This window comes from Corvus brachyrhynchos, unplaced genomic scaffold (assembly GCF_000691975.1).
Source record: "Corvus brachyrhynchos isolate BGI_N302 unplaced genomic scaffold, ASM69197v1 scaffold67, whole genome shotgun sequence".
In the NCBI taxonomy this organism is placed as follows: domain Eukaryota; kingdom Metazoa; phylum Chordata; class Aves; order Passeriformes; family Corvidae; genus Corvus; species Corvus brachyrhynchos.
In genome coordinates this window covers 1,077,606-1,089,594 of record NW_008239114.1, presented here as the reverse complement: position 1 = coordinate 1,089,594, position 11,989 = coordinate 1,077,606, and the positions used below count along the sequence as shown (strand labels likewise).

General features: G+C 44.1%; 1 protein-coding gene across 1 annotated transcript in view; it reads right to left on the bottom strand.

Moving 5' to 3' along the window:
* Nucleotides 1-10,433, bottom strand: part of IPO9 (importin 9) — a 29,075-nt gene extending 18,642 nt beyond the window's left edge. The window contains 8 exon segments of the mRNA XM_017739847.1: nucleotides 938-1,038; nucleotides 5,511-5,630; nucleotides 7,317-7,403; nucleotides 7,695-7,783; nucleotides 8,289-8,490; nucleotides 9,441-9,527; nucleotides 10,163-10,232; nucleotides 10,234-10,433. Coding sequence (XP_017595336.1) covers nucleotides 938-1,038; nucleotides 5,511-5,630; nucleotides 7,317-7,403; nucleotides 7,695-7,783; nucleotides 8,289-8,490; nucleotides 9,441-9,527; nucleotides 10,163-10,232; nucleotides 10,234-10,418 — 941 coding nt within the window. The 5' untranslated portion in view covers nucleotides 10,419-10,433.
* Between the last annotated feature and the right edge of the window lie 1,556 nt (nucleotides 10,434-11,989).

Here is an 11,989-nt window from a genome sequence, read left to right as displayed (position 1 = left end):
CTCACTGCTGCCCAAGCATGAGGAGCCAGCCCGTGCTCCAACATCCTACCTTAGGTTGGCTCTGCTTCTACCAAGCTTCTCCACATGTGCCAGCCCTGGGAAATGGCAGAAAACTAACGTGGGGGTAAAGAGGAAGGAGTTTTCTTTGGGGATGGTGAACTGAAGATCCAACAAGTACCAGAGCAAACGCAAGGAAAGGAAGAACAAGACTCCCCGCTTTTGCAAACAAAAGCCTGTTTTGTCAGCTCAGGTACCAGCAGGACTGTAGCAGGAGTCAGGGCAGGAGAGGGAGAAATACACCATCAAAAATCCAAAAAACAGCTTCTTGTACTTTCATAGATTCCCAAAATGGTTTGGGTTGGAAGGCATCTTAAAGACCATGTAGCTCCAATCTTCCTGCCATAGGCAGGGACACCTTCCACTGTATTTTAACAAGTGTCTGAAAAAACGATATGGAGAGATTTGAGTCGTCAGTTTTCAAGTCCTGGGCAACACACCCACAGAGCACTCTGACACGGCTGGGTGTGCACTGGAGCAATGACTGAAAATTCAAATGGAAAATCAGCTTCTGCAGCAAGTGCAATCAGCCATTAGTTCTGCTGCAGCAAGGGGTACTGCTGGTTCTTCTTCTCCTGAACTCTTTACACTGTGACCAGCAACTTTTTAAGAAGACAATTTTTACCAAAAAGTACTAGAAACAATGCAGAGCTCGTGGCAGTTCTACAGCCACTGTATCATGGGCACCTGCATCAGTCAGCATACATTATAAGCTAAAAGAAACTTAATGGTGCCTCCTGAAGTAACAGAAATATCCTGTTTGTCTGGCAGGGCAGAACCCTCCATGTATTGTGCTTCTCCAGCAGCCACATCATTACTGGGCATGAGACTGAGTTTGTCTCGTTCGATTCCAGTTAAAGCCATTCACCACCAAGGATATAAAGCAGCACTTTCCGTAAGGGTGTTCCAGACGATGGGCAGGATCTGCTGCATTGATGAAATCATGTGCTTTGGGTAGTTTTTCACAAGTGCTGTCACAGCCTGGAACCAAAAAGAATATCAGTCAAAAGTGAAACTGGGAAAGCCATCAACACACTCAAATCACAGGCTGCTGTTTCATTAACAACTGAGATCATCCAAAGTCTTCCTCTCACTGAGGTCTCCTCTCATTCCCGACTTCACAGTCCCCCCTCTTGCTCAAACACTGACCAACACACCTCACTCGGTGTTTCCTCTTTTGCAGGGAAGCAAAGGGACAACACAAGATGTGGCACTTTGGAGTGAAGACAATGCAGTGGTGAGGCAATGACTCAAATCCAAAGCACATCACTGCAGCGCTGTCTGGACACAATTATCCTGGAAGTGTCTTGTCCCAGAAAAAGAACTCTAATGTCATGTAAAACCAGACTACTGCCCATTTTCCACAGACATTTTCCACACTTCATTGCAAGCAACACATCCAATGCACACCCAGGGAGTAGGTGCAGAAGCAAACACCCACCCAGATCAATTCTCTTCCCATTCTGGCTGCAGACACCAGTGACCGTACCAGCCCAGCAGAGGGGCTGCTCTGGGAGCAGCTCAGCAGCTCCACAGGGGATTGTGCCTGGACTTTAATGAAGCTGATCACCCTGACTTAGGGGAGCCCTTCCACTGACACTTGCCAAAGACCTTTGGGGATCCTCCAGCAGTGAGAGAGCTCTCACTCCCCCCTCTCTCCTCCAGGGGCACAGCTCCAGTTGTGTTACACCTGTTACAGAACAGCCTCTCACAAACTGCCTGAGAGGTGGCTGCTCCCAGACACACGGGTGTCAGTTTGTTTGTGCTTACCCAATACAAACCACTCTGTGCAGTTTGTTTGTTTGCACCACTGGGTACATTAATAGAAATAAAATACAGTAATTCACCTTCCAGAAAAACAACAGCAATCTAATATCAGCATTAGAGATGAGCAGGCGTCAGGAATAACCCAGCTATGTGGGTTTGGGAATGAGTCTGGCAGGTGCTAGAAGGAAGCATTACAGAAAAGACCTGCTGAAGTCTCCAGAAAAAAAAAAAAATTATGCAGGTGCTGGCAAAAGATGTGAACGTGATCTTCAGGACTGCTGCAAACTCAACACCCTGCCTAGGGCCACAGGAGCATCCAAACAGACTTATTCCATATGGCACTGCATATGTGCCCCATGTAAATGTTTCTAAGCTCTACGCCCAAACAACTTTGCAGGAAGCACTGCTGCAGTGCTAAGAGAGTTCTTCAATTCAATGGCTCTGCAGTTGTAACAACAGAAGGCTGCATTTGCAAGGTCACCACATTCCTGCAGAGCAAGTCATTAAAAACCAGAGCACTCTCCTGTCAGATGTTGTACTTCAACCCCTGGCCCCTCATTCTGCCAATTCCCACCGCTTGTCTGAAAAAGAACTGCTGCACAGATCCTCTGCCAATCCCCACGTATTGCTCCACCACCTATTAATCCTTCAAGAAAGCCCTTCTCTCTTCAGAGCACTGCTCCTTAAAGGCACTCTATCAAAGCCTTTTATTGCTTCTCTTCCTGATTGCACCTTTAAACAGAGAAGAAATCCCCAAACTTTTGGATAAAAAGCTTAGAATACACACTAGAGAGCATGCTAAAGCTGACTGTCAGTCAGAGTTCAGCAGAGGCAGGTGAAGTACCTTGTTCATAAACTTGGGAAATTTGCCCCAAGACACAGATACCACCTCATCTTCCATCCAAGAACAAAGAGATTACGATTATTTTTTTAGCTAGTTATTTGTTCCAGCATCAGGAAAAATGTAAGCATAACTTCTCTGACCCACAGGTGTTGAACAGCTTTTAAGCACAAATGAAGAAGCACAACAGCAAGGCTGCAAGATGCTTTAGATTGTTGGCTAATTTGGTGTTCCTGATATATTACTGCACACTAAGTACACCATATTTGTATTCCATTGTTGTGAAATTTGCCTTAAATCTCCCACCTGTCATGTTTAATCACTCTGTTTCTCTCAAAATAATCAGTAGTGGCATGTACAAGAAACTGAATTAGGATTCAAGAATTGCACAGTTGCAGCTCATTCATCCTTAGAGACACCAATTTAATTCATGCTGAACTATCAAACACAACAATAAATTACACCATGGGTATTTCCTTCTAGTCCTCACACTTGATATTTTTGTTGTTGCCAAACCTCCCATCTCCTCCAAGGATCAAAAGCCCTGATTTCCTGCTTTATAACTACTTATAAACTTGTATCTATACTGGGAACAACTTGGGACACATTAACCATCAGTGGTTCCCCATGATGTGATCCAAACTATTCACTCCCCTAACCAGGATAACTGTCCCAGGGGATCAGGCAGATGTGCACACTGCAACAGCACTCCTTAAAGCTTCTGACACTGTCCTGCAGAACATTCTGACATGGGCAGCACAACAGTTTAGGTCAGGGCTGCCTCTGATTTCCATCAAGAACTCCATGAACCTTGGAGTACAAAGCTCTCAAGAGACAGGGAAGGGAAAAAAAAAAAGTCTTCCTGTCATTTGCCACACAGCACTTCATTAAGGAAAAGAAGACAGGATTGAGTTTGCATCTGGTTGAAAATGTGCTGTAAAAAAGCCTCAATTGCCTCTTCCATTGTATCAGCTTTTGAAGGGGTTCCCTTAATGACCTCATCTGTAGAGATGGTTTAAATAATCCCCTAAGGTTTCTTACTTCTGCATTACAATGGCTATAAAATCCACTTCTCTGGAAGTGAAGGCAATTCATGGGTCTTTCACCTGAATCCCTTTTTCCTTAGAAAATTGCTATCATCAGCTTAGAAACCCTAAGTGACAAAACCATGAATTGCCTTAAGTCAACAGCCAGAACACTCATCTCTTTACAAAGAGCCTCCTACAAACCACTTGTCAGCAGCAGATCTCCTGAATTTACTGTTCAAGTCCACACTGATTCTCTCCTGCCATTGATGCCACCGGACGCACAGCAGTGAATTCAGATCCAAATCCTCTTGTGTTGCACCTCCCCCGCACAGGCCAAGGGCAGAGGCCCTGACACAGCTAAGAAGCAGAGCAAGAACACGGTGACATTTCCTCAGAGACTTTCTCAGCCTGTCACATTGTTCAAGAACCTCCTGGCAGGACCAGTGCTGACATACCCATGCAAACAGCCCAATGCCAGCAAGCACTTACTTAAATAACAGAAAAGGCTGCAGAATGCATTGATGTAACAAGAACAGAACTGGCCTGGCCTGGTTTAGAGTGAAGCCATCAGTTACAACTGCTTTCTGTGGAGGCTGAAAAATACCACTACTCAATAACAATCCAAATGTTGAGTATCTGGAGTAAGAGATTAAAACATTCTTGAGCTGCAGCCTGTTCAAATCGAGATACCCTGCAATGTCCCCTTCATGTTGCTGTTCCTATATATCACTGCCCCAAGAATCCCAGTGCACAGGCAACAGAAAGGAAAAAAAAAACAAACCCACGAGAGACACTCTCTCAACAAAAACTGCCAACATCCTTCCCCTACTTCCAGTAGTGCTGCAGGGCAAGAACAGCTCCAGCTGTTCCCAGAGTATGAGACCTGCAGCCCTTCACTGAGAAGCCACAGGATGCCCAGACCAGGTACTGCTGCCTTGAACAGGACTGAGACAAGTTCCACAACACAGAGCACAGGAGCTGCTGGTTTGAGTAACACGACAGCACCCTCCCAGCATTTATTTTCATTACTTCAGCACAAAGCTGGTCATCCTGAAAAACTTTTGACACTTGTCTTCAGTAACTTCCTTATTGCTTCCTTCAGGGTACATGGCTGAATGGGCCTCAGTGCCCACTCAGAAACCTGTACACAGACCTGAGTCTTGCTCACCCCAGTACACAGGGGTGTAAATGAAAGATCTGGATTTGATCCTGCAACTTATGCTTCTGGCTCTTTGCTCTCCTGTGCTGCAGGCAGCACACCCTACAGCTCCAGTGCTTTCCAAGCTGTTACAGGGGTCTGCACTGGCCCTTGTCCCCATGCAAACAGAGCTCTCCCATCCAATCTCCTTTCTCCAGGAAACCAGGACAGTACAAAGACCTTCCACCTCTCTTTCTCAGACATCATTTAGCATTAAAGAGCAAGCAAGTTCCAGAAAAGCACCTTCACTTAATAAGCTTTTACAACTTCACTGCATTAGATTTCTGCAGCACCTTTAGAAAAGACTGGTATTTAACTACAGATTATGGTGTCCAAGACATATCCAAGATACATTAGATCAGCGAATGACAAGGACAGATGGTCCTATGGATCGGATTCCTGTGGATCATTTTACAGACAGATCCTCATGGATCTCATCATAGGTATCTTCAGTCCAGGCAAACAATTTATTTCACTGTTGATGGTGCTGCGAGCCAAAAGCCTTCACTGTTCATACCTTGAGCAATACTAGGAGATGTGCCACACAAGTTTTCCAGCACATCTGAGCGTGTGTTGGTATTCAATTCTTTCTCCACTTAATCAGCCCTAAGTGACTCACCTTCAAAACTTCCATCTTAAACCCGCTGTCCGATGTTGGTCCATCAGGCATCTGCAGGGCCTGGACAAAGGCTTCTGTGAACTGCTGCACCACAGGAAAAATCAGGACCTTGGCTGCACCCTGGTTACAGACAATGCAAGCACAGGTGAATACCCAGTACAGAATCCCCACATCTGAAAGGTAAAGCACTAGAAGCAATAACAATTGCACTTTTCTGGTAAAAAATGGAAGAGGAACTCATGCCAACTGCAGAATATTGCAAAGTCACATGAAAGTTGTTTCAGACATCACTTGGGCTCTCCCCTTATGTTAGGAACTAAGCTCAGCTGAATCCCACTCTTCAGAACCCCACAGCACAGGCTGCCACAAAACACACACATCTAACTCATCACTTTGGAGTCTCGAGAGAGATCCAGACAATCCAGTCTGGAAAGCCCCAGGAGCAGGGCTCACCCCTCTTAGAGAGGCATTTAACTTGATGAACTGAATCCTGCCCTGCACCCCACCACCCCCAGGCTACAGAACAAACCTGGGGTGACTCCATCACACACACAATTACCCCAAACCCTGCAGCTGGCATTTATCTCCCTGCAGAGCCTCCATCCCCCAAACCAAACAAGCTGAGTATCAACAGCTGGCCTGAAGATTAACAGGATGATTCTTCCTAGGAAAATGCAGCAAGTATTTTTCCAGATGTCAGAGCACTCCATAAGCAGTCCTTGGCAGAGCAAGTAATACAGGACCAAAATAATTTTATTGAGATTATTCCTCATAACTCCATGGCCAGGATAGCAAAGTCCTATGTTTAAATCTATTGGGAAATGCCATTTATAAAAAGATTCCCTTTTTCTTTTCTTTTTTTAAGTAAAATTTCAATAGAAAAGGTTTAGTATTCAATGTAAAGGACACTTTCAGCCCTCCTCCAGAATGATTGAGCAGCTGCTACTGTCTTTTGGATACTGGTACCAGCTGCATGATGCAGTGCATGAATAACCTTGTCATGGCAGTAGAGATACAGTGTAATTACCAGAACTTTCCAAAAGTCTGCACTGGATTGTTCCCTGTGCAAACAGGGAGGGAACAGCACATGGAGCCACTCAGCAGTGACCAGCTTCTAGAATAAGAATCACCCTTCCCTATCCTCACACCCCAAAAAGTTAAAAATAACTATTTATTGTCTGGGAGTGCTGGAAAAACCACTCGTCAAAGGCCATTTAAAATGGAGATGTGCTTAGTTAGAACCAGACAGGAGACTCATCTATAACGCTGCTTAAGTGCAGTGTTTGTTTCTTAACAGCTGCTCTTCCCGAGCTGGGCTGGGTTTGGCTTCCCCCACCTCTTCAGGAACACAAGGCCAAGGCGCCTCCTGAAGCACCGGGTGAAGCTCCAGGAGCCTGGAACCAAAGCCTCGCCCAAGGGCCCCACATTACCCAGGTGCCCAAGGCCTGGCAGGTTCTCAGGACACACAGCTCACCTGAAGACTGGAAGCTAAGCCAGGGATTTCCAAACAAAGGGATGATACCCTATCTCCTCCCCATGCTGACTCCCCCCTTTCCTGAGCTGCTACAAGCATGTCTGTTGATAAGCCATAAATTAACCTTAATTATGGAAATCAAGTCCCACTATCATGGCATGCATGTAAAGCAGGGAGTCAGCCACTTTACATGTATTAAATTACAGCCTCTTCCCCCGAATTTCAGCTGACACAGTACATAACTTTCCAATGTTTCATTTCCATTTTAACAATTTTTAGAACCTCACTCAGTTTGAATTCAAAGTATCTTGTATGTCAAGTTAAACTCTTGCCTTTTCCAACTCCTCCATGTTACAGATCATGTGGGCACACGTGGTAAATATCTCCACTGCACGTGACCTCGTGCGAATCCCATACACCTAGAGAAAAGTTAAACATCAGGAACACCAGATTCTTTTTACACAAGATACCTCCTTTAATTATCTTTTAATTGTATTTCATTTTTGCTTTAGCTTTATTCTCTTATTTTATCACTGGCTTCAACTTTTCTGTTGAAACATAAGCTGCCATCAACTATCACATCATCAAGACAATTCTTTAAGTCTAACTCATACTACAGTACGACTTAACCGTTAAAGCTGGAGTTTCTTTGTTCCAAGAAACATTCCCACTCATTTCATCCAATACCAGCCTCACTGTGAAGATCATACCTCTGCCATTGTGAAAATTTTGTACATCTCTGGAAGAATAACTGGAGCTACAAGTGGCATCTGTATGTCTGTCACTTCCCGGGTAAATTCTAAAAAATGGAAAAAGAAGAGAAGCTCTTATAAGAAATCCAATTTGCAGGCAACAGCAACAATAGAACCTGTGGGAAACACTAAGTGTATTGGAAACATGTTGATTTGTACTTCACTAGACCAGGGCCATCTGGTCTATCCAAAGCAATCCTCAAAGGCAAAAAGAAAAATACCACACTAAAACCTGCAGGTATCTGGAAAACAGGGTGTTACAATCAAAGTCTCTGCTGAGCTCTAACCTGCAGCACAGCATCTCCTTCTCCAGCTCTCATGACACCTGCTGAGCACACGATACCACAGCCAGTAACAGCCACCAGGCCCAGGGGAAGAGAAGAAGAAAATTCCAACTTCTTCAATTTGGATGAAACGTGACAGAATACTGGCGCACAAGGAAAAGCCTAAACAGCTTCCTTCAATTTGGATGAAACGTGACAGAATACTGGCACAAGGAAAAGCCTAAACAGCTTTCTACAGCAGCCTTGCCCAGCCCTGGCACCCACACACCTGTGAGCACTCTCATGGCTCCATGCACTGCATTGACATCGCCGCTGACCAGCATCTCCATGAGGAGGTTGAAGAGCTCAGGCCAGGCCTCGGGCCAGTCCCAGTGGGCGATGGCTGACACGGCGTAGGCGACGCTCGAGCGCACCTTGCTGATGGACTCCCTCAGCCCGTTGGGCAGCAGCTCCCTAATCGCAACCTTTGCCTGCAGAGAACAACGGTATCTACAACAGATCCAAAACCACAACACAATCTAATAAAAAAAAATTTAGACCTATGACTGTATCTTGATATTGATTCAATATTGATTTTACAAAATGAACATCCAGGAGACCAAAATTCTCTTGCACGCTATACCCCATAATACTTTAGGGAAAACTGCATGGTGTGTTTTAACACAGCATCTTCTCACAGACAGCATCAGACAAGCACAGAGTAAATAGTTCACAGCTGCAACTGCACAGGATGTACAGATCCACATGGAAGACATCCAGAGTCAGCTGAGATAAATCCCAGCTCCAGTGTCAGGGACTATGTTTGCTTACTTTGGAAGATTTCAGTAAACAAGAACAGTCACCCAGCCCTTGAAGGGACAGGAAAAAATAAAAGCCACTTCTGGGGCACAATTCAAGCAATTATCTCTGGATGGGATGAATCATACTCTAGATATGAAAGATGCTCCAGTCAACAGTCAGAGTGGAAAGGGCTGGAATCTCTGGCCATCTCAGCTGTTAAATACCCCTGCTGAGCAGATTTTTAATGAAACTCAGCAGCTTTAAACTAAAATTTGTCATGGGAAAATAACCTTTAAGTCCCAAGATGTACAACAGAAGATTTAGCAAATCTCCAAAAAAGGACTGCCAGAATCAGTATTTGTGAAACTCTGAAAGCAGCTTTTCTTCTAGTCTTGCTCTAAGAGCAGCAGAAGCATTATGGCTGAACTTTTCCTACAGGAAGCAGCCCAAGCTTCTCAAGCCCAGTTTTATTTTAAGCAACTGAAAACAGATTTTTGAAGTGGAAGACATCAAAAAACTTTAACTGAAGCCATTAAGCCTCAAAATACACATGGGCACTGGTACTTCTTTAACTGCCTACAGAATCAATATTCTTGATGGATAAAGTGTTTCAAACCAGATAATGTGAACCAAGTCTTACCCTTTCTGTGGTCTCTGGAGGTCTAAACTTTTCAGACTGAGAGCACCAGTGAGTTTCCACATACTGTTTCAGAATGACCGACGCCAGCTGTATCAGGAGAGAGGTCAGGAATCAGGGACAAATCCTGCATCCATTGCAAGGATCACCCCTGACCCATTTGCTCAGCCTCCCATCCCATCATGCTGCTTTTAGAGGGGCATCAGGATGTGCCAAAAATGCAAAAAATCCATGAAATGGACCACAGAGTTACTGCAGTAAAAAGATCTGCTGGGTATCCACTGAGCAGCAATGGCCTGCACGGCACTGACCCAAGGCAGCAGCTCTATAAAGGCACGAGATACAGGTCACAAACTAACTAAAGAAATACAGAACCAAAACTTCCTTTTCAAGGAAGAAAACACCTACAGAAAAAGCTTCTGCAAAGACAAGCCACACTTCTGCTTGCTGATGTCTACCACCCACCTCCTAAGCTGTGTCCATTTCCAGTACAGTATTGTCTCAGCACCAGGTTTATTAAGTCCAAAAAGCAGTATTTTCAAAAAATGTAAGAGTATAACACCTGAATAATGTTGAAAGAAAAAGACTCTAGAGAAATTTAAAAGAAAGTGGAGAAAGAGTAACAGAAAGCTACTTCAAATTTTTCACCTGGAAACATGGAAGAATATTTTAAAGACCAAGGAAATTTCCATGAAAATTCTTTCTTCAGTTCCAGGCAAACTCACCTGCCGGATGGCCAGAGCTCCCTGAGGATCCACAGTCAGTTCTGCTAAATGAACACCAAATTCTGCAAGGAAAAAACACAAATATTGGTATTGTAACTTTTATTACCAGACAGCAAAAGTCATCAAGATTTTTGGAGAAAGACATCATACCAATTGAGTGACTCATATGCGGGAAGGAGAAGGCAATTCCAAAGCACAGCTACTCAAATGAATCATGAGCATTAATTCTCCCCTATGCTCTCCACAAAATCTTCATTTATTGTCTTGGCATCTTATTTTCTTCTCTTGTGGGCAAAAAATTTTGCAATGCAGGCTAAAAACAAACTAATTATTTAAACTTTAAAGATATACATAAAAATCATATCTATGATGTAAAATCATTACTCAAGTTCCTACAGAAGAGAGGCACAGAAAAGATCCAGGATGGAGTAAGACAGCAGCAGACTGGCAGCCAGCAGTCCCTTTCTGGACAACCTGGGTTGATCCACAGGGATGCAGAGGCATCACTTCAGCTGTCCCAGCCCACACCCCCCAACTGCCCAGGACACACCAAACGCCTTCCTGAGCAAACCCTGCCCAGCACAGCGACACCAGCACTGCCTGGACAATCCTTTGGGCTGCGGGACCTTCTCCAGTAAAGAATCTGTCCAGAAAAAGCAAGAGCTTCTTGTGGCTTCTTGCCAAGCAAGCTCCATGAAAAAGGCAAAATTCAAGCACTTGTAATAATTCTGTTGATGCTGAGCACAGGACATAAAATCCAAGAAGAGCAGCTGTTCTGGTATGGTAAATCCATACGACTCAATAAATTTGCTTAAAATTGCAATTTTAAGTTCCAGGCAGCTGATAACTGTCCTAAATACTTCATTTAATTTCATTCGTCTGCTTAAGAAACACACTTGTGATGTTTTAGTTTTTAGAAGCTGTGGAGTAGAAGTTATGCCCTGGGGTCCCATCAGCACACCCTGCCTCCTGCGGACAGGCTAAACGTGCTGACAGCATCCCTGACAAAAAAACGATTGAAAATTCTTCCCAAAAGGAGCTCTGCAACTTCCCTCAGCAGCACATCTGAGTGCTTCACAAATGGTTATTGAGTGTCTCCTAATACCCACCTCACTGCTAAGAGGCTTTTCTGGGTTGGGAGATAATTGCCTCTCACTTTCCCAAGCACATACTGAACATACACAGTTCCTTTACCCTTTCCTCATAGATCATGCGTTTAAGAAAGAGGAAAATAACCCTCTTATCCCAGCTGTGAAAGCAGGGAGCCTCATTCCAAGATGTATTTAACATAATACTTCTCTTAACTGAAGTAGTAATTATTCTATGTGCTATCTGCAATTTCCACGCTCAAGTGTGGCATTGCATTTCAGCCCCATCTTTAAAGGGTAAGTTGGAAGGGCATAAAGAGTATAAATGGAAAGGTAAAAAGGGTATAAATAGATATAAAGGAAGCCAGAGTAACTGCAGCAGCTTCACACAGCTACAACTTGACACTCTATTTCACAATCCTTAATTTGTTTACATATATGCATTTGATGTATTCCCTCTGCATACAGTGCTCTGCCTGTGATTTACAATATTTCGTTTCTCCATTTTCCAACACCTTAGTTCTGCTTGCCAGGCAGACTGCAGTGCCATCGTTGGGACACCAGACATGTACTCACTGCTGCAGTGACCAAGAGTTCTGTCATAAAAACCCCTTGGGTCTGACAACCCCCACTACACACAGGTTTTCAGCCTGATGTGCTGCTTAAAAATATTACAAAACTGTATCTTCTTAACTGATAAATTACCATTGTGGAAAATTCCTATCAGGAATCCTGCTGA